This window comes from Bos taurus, chromosome 3 (genome assembly GCF_002263795.3).
Source record: "Bos taurus isolate L1 Dominette 01449 registration number 42190680 breed Hereford chromosome 3, ARS-UCD2.0, whole genome shotgun sequence".
NCBI classification, from domain to species: Eukaryota; Metazoa; Chordata; class Mammalia; order Artiodactyla; family Bovidae; genus Bos; species Bos taurus.
In genome coordinates, this window is record NC_037330.1 from 120270278 (window position 1) to 120286623 (window position 16346).

The following is a 16346-nucleotide window of genomic DNA, read 5'->3' on the forward strand; positions in this document are numbered from 1 at the left end:
AAAGCAAAGAGGAACCACAGAGCCTCTTGATGATAGTGAAAGAGGAAAGTGAAAAAACTGACTTGAAACTCAACATTCAGAAAACTAAGATCATGGCATCCGGTCCCATCACTGCACGGCAAATAGAAGGGGGAAAAGTGGAAACAGTGACAGACTTAAGTTTCTTGGGCTCCAAAACCACTGCAGATGGTAACAGCAGCCGTGAAATTAAAATCTGCGCTTGTTCCTTGGGAGGAAAGCTATGACAAACCTAGACAGAGTATTAAAAAGCAGAGACATTCGTTGTGTCGATAAAGGTCCATACGGTCAAAGCCATGGTTTTTCCATTAGTCATGTATGAATGTGAGAGCTGGACCATAAAGAAAGCTAAGCACCGAAGATTCATGCTTTCGAACCGTGGTGTTGCAGACCATGGACTCTTGATAGTCCCTTGAACTGCAAGGAGATCAAACCAGTCAATCCTAAAGGAAATCAATCCTGAATATTCACGGGAAGGACTGATGCTGAAACTGAAGTGCGAATAGTTTGGCCACCTGATGTGAAGAGTCAACTCATCAGAAAAGACTCTGATGCTGGGAAAGATTGAAGGCAAAAGGAGAAGCAGGTGGCAGAGGATGAGATGGTAGGATGGCATCACCAACTCGATGGACATGAATCTGACCAAGTTCTGGGAGATGGTGAAGGACAGCAGAGCCTGGCCTGCTGCAGTCCATGGGGTCGCAAAGAGTCGGAGAAGACTTAGGGACTGAACAGCAAGCCTGCAATTCACCCTCTTACACTTCAGTGGCTTTTCATGTATTTTCAGAACTGTATGTCCGTCACCACAATCGCTCTTAGAATATTGTCTTCACCCCAAAAGAAACCTTGCACCCCGAGTTACCACCGTCCAGCTTCTTAGTGCGCCCCCGACCTGGGCAATCACTAATCTACCTTGTGTCGATGGATTTGCCTACTCTGCATGTTCTGCATAAGCAGAATCATCCTGCCTTTTGTGACTGCTTCTTTCACTTAATGTTTTCAAGGTCCACTCACGTTGTGGGCAGTGTCAGTACTTCATTTCTTTCATTTGCCAGAAATGTTCCATTTATTCGTAATTTATCCGCTCCTTCACTGATGCGAACCTGGACTGCTTGCTCCTTTGGTTACTGTTAATGGTGCTATAAGGACATCTGTGTACACACTTGTGTGTGGACATGTTTCCAGCTCTCTTGTATGTACACAGATGTAGTCCCAGGTGTGGAATTGCTAGGGCGTGGAGTTCTTCTGTGATTAACCATACTATTTTCCACAGTGGCTGCACGATTTTACATTCCACCAAGGGTATGTGAGGGTTCTAGTGTCTTCATATCTTCACAAACATTTATTGTGATCTATTTTTTCCCCATGATCACCACCCTAGGGGCTATGAAGTAGTATCTCAACTGGGTTTTCTTTAATATCTTATTTCTTTATTTTTATTTATATGGTAGTTTCAGCCTGCAGAATCTTTAGTTGTGGCACGTGGGGTTTAGTTCCCTGACCAGGGATTGAACCTGGGCCCGCTGCTTTGGGAGCACAGAGTCTTAGCCACTGGAGCACCAGCAAAGTCCTTCTCACTGTGGTTTTGAGTTTCACCTCCCTGACAGTTAATGATGCTGAGCATCTTTTCATGTGGTTATTGGCCGTTTGTATATCTTCTTTGGAGAAATGCCTATTCAAGCCCTTTGCCCTCTTTTATTGGGTTGTCTTTTTCTAAAAACCATTTTTTACAGCAGTTTTAAGTTCAGAGAAAAATTGAGAGTATGGTACAGAGACTTCCCATATGCCCTGTGCCCCCCTCGTCGACCACCTCCCTTTTATCAGCGTCCTCCACCAGAGGGTACCTTTATTGTAACTGATGAACCTACGCGGACGTCTGCAGTTTGATTCAGGCCACTCTTGGCGCTGTGCGTCCTGTGGTTTGGACCAATGTCTCGTGCTGCTGTCCCTCGAGTCGGGGCAGCGCCCCTCCCCCAGCCCCGCGACCGCCCTCGTTTTACCGCCTCCACAGTGCTGCCTTTGCTAGGGTGTCATACTGTTCGAATCACACCATGTCGCCTTTTCAGCCTGACTTTTTACTTAATATGCATGTAGGTTTCATCTATATTTTTTCATGATTTCACAGCTCATTTTTTTCAGTGCTGAGTAATATTCTGCTGCCTGGATGGACCACAGTTTAATTATTTGTTCATCTACTGAAGGTTATCTTGGCTGCTTCCAAGTTTGGGCAGTTCTGCACGCAGCTGCTGTAAACATCAGTGTGCAGGTATCTGTGCGGACAACAATTTTCAACTCTTTTGGCTAAATTCTAAGAGTCACAACTAGTGGATCACGTGGTAAGAGTATGTTTAGTTTTCCAAGAAACCACCCAACTGTGTTCCAAAATGGCTGCGTCGTTTTACTTTTGCCCCATGAGCAACGAAAGAGAAACGCTGCCCCGCCTCCTCCCAGCCCTGGCGCTGGCAGTGTTCTGGGTCCTGGCCGTGCTGACAGGTGTGCAGTGCTGTCTCGCTGTGTTCTGACCTGCGTTTCCTTGGTAGCCTGCGAGGTGGAGCATCTTTTCCGTGTGCGCATTCGCCATCTGCACATCTAGTTTGGTTGAGGGGTCTGTGAGGCTTCTGGCCAGTGTTTGACCAGGTTGTCTGTTTTCTCATTGTTTAGTTTTGAGAGTTCTTCTATATTTTGAATAAATCTTTATCATGTTTGCAAATATTCTCTCCAAGTCAGTCTTTTCTTCCCACTCTCTTGATACTAGCCTTCACAGAGCTGGACTTTTTATTTCCTTTATTTACTGCATTAGTAGAACTTCCAGTACGATGCCGGAAAGGACTGATGAGGGGAAATCCCTACCTGGTACCTTCCCTTAGCGGGAGAAGGTCTAGTTTCTCAACAGTAAGTATGGTGTTAGCTGCAGGGTTTTTTTTATAGACATCGTTTATCTTTATCACGTTGAGCAGGTTCCCCATCTTCCTAGACTACTGAAAGCCTTATCATGAATGAGTGCTGGATTTTGACAAATGCTTTTTATGCATCTATTAATATGATCATGTGATTTTTCTTTTTGAACCTCTTAGTTGGTGAAAGTCATTCAGTCATGTCTGACTCTTTGCGACCCCATGGACTGTATGGGCCATGGAATTCTCCAGGCCAGAATACTGGAGTGGGTAGCCTTTTCCTTCTCCAGGGGATCTTCCCAACCCAGGGATCGAACCCAGGTCTTTCGCATTGCAGGCGGATTCTTTACCAGCTGAGCCTTGTAATGTGATCAATCAAATCAATTGATTTTTGAATGTCAAACCAACTTTGCATGTCTAAGATAAATCCCAGGTACGGTTGTGGTATATAATTCTTTCTATACAGTGTTGGATTTGATTTGCTAATATTTTGTAGAGGATTTGTATATCTATATCCATAAGAGATATTGGTCTCTGGTCTTCTTTTCTTGGAATGTCTCTGTCTAGTTTTGATCTTAGGATGATGCTGGCCTCATAGAATGACTTGGGAAGTAATACCTCAGCTTCTGTCCTCTAAGAGAGATGGTAGAAAGTCTGTATCATTTTTTCTTAAATGTTTGGGAGAATTCACCAGTGCACTCCTCTGGGCTCGGTGTTTTCCATTGGAGAAGGCTGTCCTCATTGATTCAGTATCACCAGTGCACTCCTCTGGGCTCGGTGTTTTCCATTGGAGAAGGCTGTCCTCATTGATTCACCAGTGCACGCCCTGGGGTTTCCATTGGAGAAGGCTGTCCTCATTGATTCAGTACCTCTAATAAACATGGGCCTATCCAGATTGTCTGTTTCTCCTTGTGTGAGCACTGGCAGATTATGCCTTTCAAGGAATCAGTCCATTGTACTTTACCAAACTTGGTATCAAATTTGTTGTTGTTGTTTAATTGTTAAGTCATGCCCAACTCTTTGCGACCCCATGGACTGCAGCAGGCAAGGCTGCCCTGTCCTTCACCAACTCCTGGAGTGTGCTCATTGTGTCGATGATGCCATCCAACCATCTCATCCTCTGTCATCCTTTTCTCCCCTCGCCCTCAATCCTTCCCAGCATCAGAGTCTTTTCCAATGAGTTGGCTCTTCACATCAGGTGGCCAAAGTAGTCAAGCTTCAGCTTCAGCAATTGTCCTTCCAATGAATATTCAGGGTTGATTTCCTTTAGGATTGACTGGTTTGATCTTCTGGATGTCCAAGGGACTCTCAAGAGTCTTCTTCATGGGGTCGCAAAGAGTCGGGCACGACTTAACAACTAGACAATTCAGAAGCATCAGTTCTTCAGCACTCAGCTTTATGGCCCAACACTCACATCTGTACCACATTCACATCTGTACATGACTACTGGAAAAACCGTAACTTGGACCAGATGGACCTTTGTTGACCAAATGATGTCTCTGCGTTTTAAAATGCTATCTAGGTTTCTCACAACTTTTCTTCCAAGGAGCAAGCATCTCTTAATTTAATGGCTGCAGTCCCCACCTGCAGTGATTTTGGAGCCCAAGAAGACAAAATCTGTCACTGCTTCCACTTCTCTTCCATTTGCCGTGAAGTTACAGGACCAAATGCCATGATCTTTTTTGAATGTTGAATTTCAAGTCAGCTTTTTCACTCTCCTTTTTCACCCTCATCAAGAGGCTCTTTAGCTCCTCTTTATGTTCTGCCATTAGGGTGGTGTCATCTGTATATCTGAAGTTGTTGATATTTCTCCTAGCAATCTTGATTCCAGCTTGGGCTTCATGCAGCCTGGCATTTCGCATGATGTACTCTGCATATAAGTTAAATAAGCAAGGTGACAATATACAGCCTTGTCATACTCCTTTCCCGATTTTGAACCCAGTCCATTGTTCCATATTTGGTTCTAACTGCTGCTTTTTGACCTGTATACAGGTTTCTCAGGAGACAGGTAAGATGGACTGGTAGTCCCATCTTTTTAAGAATTTTCCACAGTTTGTTGTGATCCACACAGTTAATGGGTTTAGTGTAGTCAATGAAGCAGAAGCAGATGTTTTTCTGGATTTCCCTTGCTTTCTCTATGATCCAACAGATGTTGGCAATTTGATCTCTGGTTTCTCTGCCTTTTCTAAATCAAATTTATAGTCATAGATTTTTTTCATATTGTGTGTGTGTGTGCTCAGTCATGTCCAACTTTTTGCGACCCCATGGAGTGTAGCCTGCCAGGTTCCTCTGTTCATGGGATTTCCCAGGCAAGAACACTGGCATGCGTTGCCATTACCTCCTCCATGGAAACTCCTCCACCCAGGAATCAAACCCACATCTCTTGCATCTCCTGCATTGGGAGGTGGATGGGATTTTTGTTATTTTTTCCACCACTGTGCCACCTGGGAAGCCCCTATCTCTTTATTATCCTTTCAATCTCCACGGCATCTGTACTAATATCCTCTCATTTCTCATATCTGTAATTTATGTCTTCTTTTTTTTCATAGATAGCCTGGCTAGAGGCTTATCAATTTTATTCATCTCTTCAAAGAGCCAGCTTTTGTCTTTGTTGATTTTTTAAATTGATCACCCATTTTCAACTTCATTGATTTTCCCTGTAATTCTTATTACTTCTTTTATTCTGATTTTTTGGATTAAATCTGCTCTTCTTTTTCTAGCTTCCTAAGGTAGAAACTTAGATTATTGCTTTTAGCCTTTTCTTGTTTCCTAATACACGTTTAGTGCTCTACATTTCCCTCTTGGTACTGTTTTCACCGCATCTCACAATTTTTGATAAATTAATTTTTATTTTCATTTAGCTCAAATGTTTCTTAACTTCTCCTGACATTCTTAATGCCCATGTGTTGTTTAGAAGGGTGCTGTGTAACCGCCATGTAATTGGGGCTTTTCCAGTTAGTTTTGCTATTGACTTCTAGTTTAATTCCAGTGCGGTCTGAGAGCAGATATGTAGAATTCTTATGCTTTTCGGTTTTTTAAGGTGCATTCTATGGCCATGGATGTGGTCTGTGAACGTTGGTGAGTGCTCCTTGTGAGCATGAGGAGAATGTGTATTCTGCTGTTGTTTGGGGAAGTGGTATGTTGATTGTATCTAACTTTGATAGTGTTGTTGAGTTTGGCTATGTCATTTCTGATCCTCTGCCTGCCAGGCCCATCCATTTCTGGTGGAGGAGTGTGGAAACCTCCAGCTACAATGGTGGGCTTGTCCATCTCTCCTTGCAACTCTGACAGCTGTTGCCTTGTGTAGTTCAATGCTGTTGGGTGCACACACGTTAAGGACTGTTATATCTTCTTGGAGAACTGAGCCTTTCATCATCATGGAATGCCATTCTTTATCCTTCATAACTATGCTTGCTTTGAAGTCAGATCTGTTTGGGATAAATATAGCAACTCTTGCTTTCTGTTGACTGTTGTCAGCATGACACGACTTTCCCCGTCCATTTAGCTTTCATCTACGTGGGTCTTCATATGTAGAGTGAGTGTCTTGTAGGCAGCTTATGGTCAGGTCTTGTTTCTTGGTCCACTCCGACAGTCTGTCTTTTCACCGGTGGTTTTAGACTACTGATGTTCAGGGTGACCACAGACACGGTTAGCTTAACATCTACCACGTCTGTTACCATTTTCTATTTCTCACCTTGGTTCTTTGTTCCTACTTTGTCTTCCACTCTTTCTGGCTTTGTGTGTGTGTGTTTCTAATTGAATGATTGGCGTACAGCAGTGTTACTTCCACAGGCAACATGGTGATTCACTATTTCTGTACATTACAAAGCGATCGCCACTGCAAGTCTACTTACCGTCTGTCACCACGCCAAGCTATCACACTGTTGCTGACTGTGTCCCCCACGCTGCACATCTCATCTCCGAGACACGGTATTGTGCAGCGGAAATCTGCACCTCCTCTCAGCCCCTGACCTGAGTCACTCGCTGCCCCACCACGCCTCTCCTCTGCAACCGCCTGCTTGTCCCCACGAGTCTGCTTGTTTATGTTTGCTCATTTGCTTCTGTAAGTTCCACGTACAACTGAAGCCACACGATACTGTCTTGTAGATCTGACTCAACACCCACTAAGCCCAGCCGTGTGGTAACAAGTGGCAAAGCTCCCTGCTTTCTTAGGGCTCGGTGATATTCAGTTACTATGTATCTCCTTCTCCTTCATCCATTCATCTGTTAGTGCTTACTTTGCCTCCATATCTTGTCTGTTGTAAATCCTGCTGCTGTGAACATAGGCTGCACTTATCTTCAAATTAGTACTTTTGTTTTCTTTGGGAAAATACCCAAAAGTGTAATTGCTGGATTATATGGTAATTCTATTTTAATTTTATGAGTAACCTCCACACTGTTCTCCATAGTAGCGGCATCAATTTAAATTCCCAGCAACAGTACACATGGGTTCCTTTTCTCCACATCCTCACCAAAATATAAATTTTATGTGTTTTTGACAATAGCCATTCTGACAGGTGTGATGTGATAACTCATTTTGGTTTTAATTTATTTGATTATCAGTGAAGTTGAGCATCTTTTCATGTGTCTACTGGTCATCTGTATATCTTCTTTAAAAAAATATCTATTCAAGTCTTCTGCCCATTTTTTAAATCTGGTTTTCTTTTTTGTTTGATTGTTGTCAACACTGAGTTATGAGGTCTTTGTATATTTAGGATATTAACCCCCTTGTTGGATGTACAGCTTGCAAGTATCTTCTCCCATTCAGTAGGCTGCCTTTTCATCCTGCCTATACTTTCCTTTGCTGTGTAAAAGCTTTTTAGTTTGAGTCCCATTTGTCTATTTCTGCTTTTTTCCCCTTACCTGGGAAGACAGAGTCAGAAAAGAATTGCTAAGACTGATGTCAGAGAGTATACTGCCTGTGTTTTCTTCTAGGAGTTTTATGGCTTCAGGCCCTACATTTAAATTTTTCATTCATTTCGAGTTTATTTTTATATATGGTGTGAGAAAGTGGTCCAGTTGAGTCATTCGCAGGTAGCTGTCTAGTTTTCCCGGCATCATTTATTGAAGAAGCTGTCTTCTCTCTATATTTTGCCTGCTCTGTTGTAGATTAATTGACCGTGTGTGTGTGGATTTATTTATGGACTCCCATTCTATTCCATTGATCTAAGTGTCTGCTTTTGTGCCAGGGCCATCCTGCTTTGATTATTGTAGCTTTGTAGTGTAGTTTGAAATCAGGGTGTTTGAAACCTAGACCTTTGTTCTTTCCAAGATTGTTTTGGTGATTCACAGTCCTTTGTGTTTCCATACAAATTTTAGATTTATGTGATCTGGTTCTGTGAAATTTGCCATTGCTTTTTTGATAGGAATTGCACTGAATCTGTAGATTCCCTTGGGTCATATTGTTATTTTAACAATATTAATCCTTCCGATCCATAAGCACAGTATGCCTTTCCATTTGTTTGTGTTGTGTTTAGTTTCTTTCATTAGTGTCCTATAGTTTTCAGAGTACAGATCTTTTACTTCCTTGATTAGATTTATTCCTGCCTATTTTATTCTTTTTGATGCAACTATGAAGGGGGTTGTTTTAACTTCTCTTTCTGATAGCTCATTGTCAGTGCATAGAAACACAACAGATTTCTGTATATTAATTTTGTAACATTCATCTTTATTGAGTCAATTTATTAGTTCTAATTGTTTTTGGTGGCATCTTTAGGATTTTCTAATATATAGTATCATGTCATCTGGAAACTGTGACAGTTTTACTTCTTCCTTTCCAATTTGAATTCCTTTTATTTCTTTTTCTTGTCTGATTGCTATGGCTAAGACTTCCAAATACTGTATTGAATAATATGGGGGAATTCTTTGTCTTGAATTTTGTCAAAAGCATTTTCTGCATCTACTGAAATGATCATATGATTTTTATTCCTCAATTTATTAATGTATGTATCACATTGTGTTATTTGCAGATTTTGAGCCATGCTTAGGTTTTGGTTTGCCTACATAGGCTGCCAAGACATTGGGCCACCTCAATCTAATGACTTCTTTGTTTAATTATGTTAAGACAACTAGTCCCAGTATATGTTCAAATGACACTACAGTACTTCTCAGGGAGCGTGGATGCCTTTGTAACAGCAAAACAATGCTCATCACCCCTCTCCTTTGTGTCGTTGCTGTCACGCCTTTTACATATCATATGATTGGATCCATTATTGGTTTTATTATTTTAGAGAGACTGTTGTCTGTTAGATCAATTAAGAGCAAGTTTTAATTTTACCTTCACTACTTTAGTCCTTCTTTATTAAATATATTATTCGAAAGTATTTTTCTGTTTTGTGGGGGGCCTTTTACTCTGCTGATAGTATCTTTTGATGCACAAAATGTTTTTAATTTTGATGAATTCCAGTTTGTCTACTTTTTCTTTCGTTGCCTGTGCCTTTGAGGTCATTGCCAAAGCCAATGTCGTGAAGCTTTTGCCCTACATTTTCTTAATGAGTTTTCTATTTTTAGCTCTTATATATAGACCCTTGATGCATTTCAGTTAATTTTGTAATGGTGTTAGGGAGGGATCTAATTTCATTCTTTTGCAGAAGAATATCCAGTTTTCCCAGTCCCGTTTGTTGAAAAGATCGTCTTTTCTCCATCAGATGGTCTTAGCACCCTTGAAAATCACCTGGCCATGTATGTGAGGCTTCTTTCTGGGCTCTCTGTGCTGCCCCCTGACTGTCTGCCTTCTGGGCTCTCTGTGCCCCTCATCTGTCTGCCTTCTGGGCTCTCTGTGCCCCCTCATCTGTCTGCCTTCTGGGCTCTCTGTGCCCCCTCATCTGTCTGCCTTCTGGGCTCTCTGTGCCCCCTCATCTGTCTGCCTTCTGGGCTCTCTGTGCCCCTCATCTGTCTGCCTTGTGGGCTCTCTGTGCCCCTGATCTGTCTGCCTTCTGGGCTCTCTGTGCCCCCCTGATCTGTCTGCCTTCTGGGCTCTCTGTGCCCCTCATCTGTCTGCCTTCTGGGCTCTCTGTGCCCCCTCATCTGTCTGCCTTCTTTGTGCTGGTGCCGCACTGTCTTGATTACCATGGCTTTGCAGTCAGTCTTGAAACCAGAAAGTGTAAATCCTGCAATGTTGGTATTCTTTTTCAAGACTATTTTGGCTTGTCTCTTGATGGAACTTTAAAACCCGCACTTTATTTCTCTGAATATAGTAAAGTTTGCTCTTTTAGAGTGCGTGTCTGGTAATTCCAGTTTCTGCTGTCCCTCTTCCTTCTGCTTATTCCTATTAGCAGTTCTCACTTCCTTGTCTGCCTGATCATCTTCGACTGTGTCCTGGAGTTTGTATTTGGGCAAATATTTACAGGAGTAACTCAAGGCCTCAGATGATGCCATTTTCCTCCAGGCAGAGTTTTTCTTTACTCCTGCCAAGAACCTGGTTCCCTGTCAGAAGCCATCTTAATCTTAGCCCCGGGCTTGCAGTGCCTGGATGGCCCAGGTGAAGGGAAGGTGGGGTGAGTGCCTGCCTGGGGACCATCCACTTCGGGCTCACCCTGATCATGACGGGGGCCTCAGCCGCCCCAGCCTCATGTGGGGTCACCAGACCCCTCGCCTAGAGCTGGCTCTGAGGTTTGGCGTGTGTCTCTTTCCCTCCATGAGGCTACAGAACTTCAGGGGTGGCTTGCTTCTGCTGCTCCCACAGCTGCAGACGCCCTCGCCTCAAATACCGGGCTCACCTCCAGTCTCCTGTTGTCCGAAGCTTGGAATCGAAACGCGTTCCCGTGTTCACTCTTTGCTGCCTTTCCGAGGTGTATTTATTAGCGTTTTTGGTTGATGTGGATCACAGGGCCTGCCCTCACCCCAAGGGTTGTTCCTAAAAGCACAGTTCTGACCTAAGTTTCCCAGGACAGGTCATGCGGGTTGACAGCATACTCTGTGGTCATTAATTCACTCATCTTGCCCAGCCCAGGCCAGTTCAGTATTCACACCGTCCTACAGGTGAAAAGCCAGAGCAGAGAGAGGCAAGGCTAACCTGCCTGCTGGCTGCACAGCTGGAGAACGTGGGGTTAGCACCGGACCCCCTCATGTCTGACCACAAAGACGCCGCCCCACCTCCTGGGTCCACTGTGAGGCGTCCTGAGCACAGGCGTCCCCATCTGGCCACTGAGGCCCTCCCACCCCCTGGCCTCTTTCTCGCCCCTGCAGACCTGCTCAGAGTCTGCCCTGCCCTTCTGAAGCCCCTGTCAGAAGTCGGACCAAGGAGCTAGGGCCACTGGGCAGGTCTGAGCCCCCCACCCTCCCACACCCAGGGCACACGCTGGAGGCTCCCCACCCCACACTGACAGCCCCAGGCCGGGCAGCATCGGCAGCAAACAGGTCAGAGCCTGCACCCCAGGAGGGGATGGAGCAGGCCTGGGGGCCCCAGGTCAAGAACCAGGAATTGTCGCCATCCTAGGAATGCCTGCCCAAGGCTGGCTCAGCTTCAGGGGCTGCCTGGTGGCTGAGGCTTGGCCTCTCTCGCTTTCTGCCCCAACAGGTGAACAACAACGGGATCATCTCCTTCCTGAAGGAGGTTTCTCAGTTCACCCCTGTGGCCTTCCCCATTGCCAAGGACCGCTGCGTGGTAGCGGCCTTCTGGGCAGACGTGGACAACCGGCGTGCAGGGGACGTGTACTTCCGGGAGGCCACGGACGCAGCCACGCTGCGGAGAGCCACGGCGGACGTCAGGCGCTACTTCCCCGAGCTCCCGGGCTTCTCAGCCACCTGGGTGTTCGTAGCCACTTGGTATCGCGTGACCTTCTTCGGAGGCAGTGCGTCTTCCCCCGTGAGTGTTCCGTCCTGGGGGGGTGGACATCCCTCTGGGGCCCAGGGTCTCCCTCCAGGCCCTTGCCTTGCTGGGCTGGGCTGGATGTCATCCCCGTGCCATGCCCAGAGGGGACAGTGGGGCTCAGGGACAGAAGCCACTTGCCCAGGTCACAGGGCCAGGCTGGAGGATGGCGGAGACGGGACCTTCCCAGCCTCCTGGAAACCACCTGCATCCAAGAAAAGGCCAAGTGCCCTGGCACGGCAGCTCACATACCCGGGTTGCAGATGGTCTGTTGGGGGTTTTAACAGGAGCATGACGGCGAATCAGGAAATGTGCGCTCTTTCTGTAAACATTACTACAAAAGAAATATCACATGAGTGAACTTCTGTTTACAAACGGCCCATTAACATTTCTATACTTCCTTTGTTTCTTCTTTTTTTTCTTTTTACCTTTGTTTCTTCTTATCTCTGCTGCTGCTAAGTCACTTCAGTCGTGTTCGACTCTGTGCAACCCCATAGACGGCAGCCCACCAGGCTCCCCCGTCCCTGGGATTCTCCAGGCAAGAACACTGGAGTGGGTTGCCATTTCCTTCTCCAGTGCATGAAAGTGAAAAGTGAAAGTGAAGTCGCTCAGTCGTGTCCGACTCTTAGTGACCTCGTGGACTGCAGCCCACCAGGCTCCTCCACCCATGGGATTTTCCAGGCAAGAGTACTGGAGTGGGCTGCCATTGCACTAGTTTGTAAGAAAAATGTCTTTTTAACAAAAGGTAAAAGAAAAGCATCCACAACCCCGGCAGCAGGCAGAGCCATTCAGCAGGTGCTCTTGTATACAGAGCCACAGGACAGAGAGCACACGGAGCCACCTAGGGTCTGCTGCTGTGTGAGCGCTTCCTGCGGGCACTCTGCATTCTCTGTTCTTCTACGAGTTTGATTATAGTTTAACCTCCGCAGAGTCATTTTACCTATTACCTCTCCGCCTGGGACGAAGGAGGTGCCCAGGGTCCCTCCTGAGCGGACGTTCTCCTCTTTGCAAACCCAGTCTGTTCCAAAATGATTGTCTTGTGAGACAGGGACCCGAGACTCTGGGCTTGGGGTGGAAGTTGGTCTGGGAGCTGGGAGGCAGGAAGCCCTCTTCCCCAGGGGCAGCTGCAGGAGCAGGTGGGTCCACAGAAAGTAATAGTCCGGCTTCAGGCACGGCCTTGTCCTCCTCAGACGCCTGGACCTGCCAGCCTGCAGGGCCCCCCACCGGTCTCAGCAGCCGGGGTCCTGCCCCCCAGACGTCCCCCCACGCCAGCCAGCAGCCAGCCCGTCTCCTCCCTGACTCCCAAGGCCTAGCACTAAGTCTGCCTTCTTGCAGGCGAGCACTCGGTCTCCGGGTCACCTTTCGCCGTGGGGCTCCCCGCGTGCGTGCCCCTCAGCGTGGCGGCACTGCCCTCGGGCGTCCCCCCAAAGGTGCTGCACAGCCCCCAGTGGGTCGTGAAGTCAGATCCTGCACTCAGCACTAGAAGGGAAATGGCTGCCCGCAGAAATCTAATCTCTGCTAAAAGTGTGCCGTCACGCTCGCGAAAGCCACAGGCTGGTGAAATGCCGCAGCCCGGCACCCGGCCACACACAGTACCAGTCCCTGCCTGCCGCCCACACAGGGTTTTCTAGCTTCACACACCGTTGATTTCTAGCAATGGTGAGTCATCGGCTACTTGCACTCTGTTGTGATGTTCTGTGCGTATCCTTAGCCGGTTTTTCTGTAATGTTTCTGTTCTTTTTCTCATTGATTCAAGGAAGTTCTAGCTGCATTAAAGACGCCGCCAGTGCCTCTGCCACGCGTATTGTAAAAACACTTTTCACTTCACTGTTCGTCATTTGGTTCGACCTTATGACACTTTTTTGGAGTCAAATGTACAAATCTCCTTTTTGGTTCTTGCAGTTAACAAACGTCAGGCTTAGAAATCCTTTCGTGAGACGCTCTGGTACTTGCCTATACTTTCTCCCCGGGCGCTGATGGTTTCCTTTAAAACCTGACTTGATGGGGGTTTATTTTCCTGAGCTAAGTTTCTCCGTGTTTCTTATTTGTCCCGCGATCTTTTCTTAAACAGTTTCACTCTGCCCAATCTGAAATAGAACCTCTCTGTATATTTTCATGGAGGAGGATTCCATGAAAATCAAGAAACTTAATGAGGAAAACTGCTTTTCCTTGTTTCCCCTTTTTCTTTTTACATGTTTGCTCATTCCACACACGGTGGTTTGTGGGTTTGGTCAAGCAGGCACGACCCCTCAGTGCCCCCAGGCCAGCAGGCACAGGGCCTGCTCTCACCGTCTGTGGGCCCCACACCCCTCAGTGGGCTTCAGGCCCTCAGCAGGCGTCAGGCCCATGGGGGCGAGGTCTTGGGTGGGCCGGGGGCTCAGGCCCCACTCAAGCCCCTCTTTGCAGGTCAACACGTTCCAGACGGTGCTCATCACAGACGGCACGCTCTCCTTCACCATCTTCAACTACGAGTCCATCACGTGGACCACGGGCACACACGCCAGCAGCGGGGGCAATGCCAGCGGCCTGGGGGGCATAGCGGCCCAGGTAGGGGCCCTGCTCCCCACCGCCAGGGCTATCACGAGCTGGAGAGGCAGGCAGCTGCCCCTCCCCCCACACACACCCAGGGCAGGGCCTCTCATGGCCAGAACCGGAAATATTCCCGGCCGGAGGCACTTGTCCTGGCCCACACAGCCAGCCTGACAGCGCTAGCTGCCCCCAGGACAGAGTTCTGTGTGCCCCGCGGCTCCAGGGTGGCCTGGCCAACGGCCCTGGTCTGAGGGTCAGTGGCCAGCAGAAAATCCCAGGCATGCAGGGCGGTCAAGTGCAACCCGCCCAGGGTCTGAGAGCGCCCTCTCCTCCCGGCTCTCTAGTTTCTTCTAAGATCACACCGGCCCCCGGCCCCAGGGGAGGCCCAGAAGCCCAGGAGAGAGCAGGAAGGGGCGGGGCAGGGGTGGGGTGGGGCGGGGAGCGGGCTGCCAGGACACCACAAGGTCAGCACGGGAGGAACCACAGGTTAGGGTGGGCCCAGCTGGGAGGCAGGGTGGGCCCGGCTGGGAGGCAGGGTGGCACGGACACGCCTGACCCTTTAACGCTCCCAGCTCGAGGCAACCACGCGGGAGGCGGGCCTTGGGAGCTTTGGGGAGACCTGCAGACCCAACCCGCCCCCGCCCTCCTTCTCCAAACCGCCCCCAGGCCGGCTTCAACGCGGGAGACGGGCAGCGCTACTTCAGCATCCCCGGCTCGCGCACAGCGGACATGGCGGAGGTGGAGACCACCACCAACGTGGGCGTGCCCGGGCGCTGGGCGTTCAGAATCGATGATGCCCAGGTGCGCGTGGGGGGCTGCGGCCATACAAGTAAGAGGATGGAGCGAGCGTTGGGGTGGCGGGCGGGGCGGGGCGGGGCCTGGGGGGTGGCTGGTAAGGACACGAGGGGCGCCCCGGGCGCCGCCCTGCGAACGCGTGACTCTGGCCATCTCGGTTCCCCGCGCCCGGGCTCACCCGAGCCTCAGTCACCCCCGAGAGACTTCCTGCCTCTGCCGTGGGGTAGGGGAGGTTTGCTGGAGACCTCGGTTGGCGGTGTAAACGGGAGGCGTGGAGGTAAAGTCCACCCAGGGCGTCCTGAGCGCCCCTGCGTGGACGCCTGTGTCCTCGGGAACCCTGGGAGCAGTTCTTTTCCCACCCATTTCCCAGCCTTGCTTCTTGGTGGGACTTGGTGCTGGGCGGGGTGGGCGGGTCCCCTGACGGAACTCAGAGCAGATGGGAGCAGGGTTCACCCCAGGGTCGAGCACGTGGCCAGTGGAAACAGCGGGACTGACCACAGAAGTGTGTGTTCCCGCCACACACATCCCCCCAACCGTGTGACCCTGAGTTGCAGACCCTCCTGTAAACCTACTTATAAACGGCAAGGGCGGGGCGGGGCGGGGCTCAGACGACTGGTTCAGCCCCTCCAGCATCCGTGGAGGGCTGCTGATCACTGCCCCCGCCAAGCCTGGGGCCGGTGAGCCAGGTGCTCGGACCCCCGCCCCGCCCCCGCAAAGACCACCTCCCACTCCCATGGGGACCAAGGGCACAGAGAGGCGCTGTCTCCTGAGCGCTGTTCCAAGGACGAACCCAGCACAGAGCAGCCCCCAGACCCTCCAGGGGGACAGGCGCGCACCCGGGGTGGGGCTGGGAGGGGGGCAGGCGCGCGCACCCGGCGGGGGGAACTGCGGGGGCAGGCGCTCACTGCACGGAGGCCTGGACACAGCCCTGGTGAGAGAGCCCGAGTCCACCGGCTCAGCAGGGCACCAAGTAAGAGTCAGCATGGGGGTTTCGCCCCTTGCCCTGGGGGTGAAAAGCCCTCCTGCAGCCCCAGGAGAACAGCACGGCCCCCGCCCCTTCCACCTGGCTCAGGATGGTGGGGGTTCAGGGCGTGGAGAAGCCACTCAGTCCCCATCCTGTGGGCAAGCAGCAGAGAGGTCTGGCACCTGCCAGAGACCGGGGCTTGGGTGGTGGTTGAGGAGCACAGTGTGGGTGCAGGTGGGTGAGCAGGGGTGGGCAGATACGTGCTGCCCTGCAGAGGCTGCAGGCTCTGACCCTGAGGAGTGGGGTCCTCCGAAGAGGGTGCATTCGTCCTCCGGGC

General features: G+C 49.3%; 1 protein-coding gene across 10 annotated transcripts in view; it reads left to right on the top strand.

Annotated features, from left to right (window-relative positions):
* SNED1 (sushi, nidogen and EGF like domains 1) overlaps window positions 1–16346 on the top strand; it is a 75350-nt gene that overhangs the window by 16087 nt on the left and 42917 nt on the right. For all 10 annotated transcript variants that reach the window (XR_003034130.2, XR_003034128.2, XR_003034129.2 and 7 more), the window contains exons 2-4: window positions 11431–11718; window positions 14128–14268; window positions 14917–15079. Coding sequence is in view for 6 of the 10 variants with exons in the window: in XM_024990344.2 (XP_024846112.1) it covers window positions 11431–11718; window positions 14128–14268; window positions 14917–15079 (592 nt within the window). In the remaining 4 variants the exon portion in view is untranslated. The remainder of the gene's footprint in view (window positions 1–11430; window positions 11719–14127; window positions 14269–14916; window positions 15080–16346) is intronic.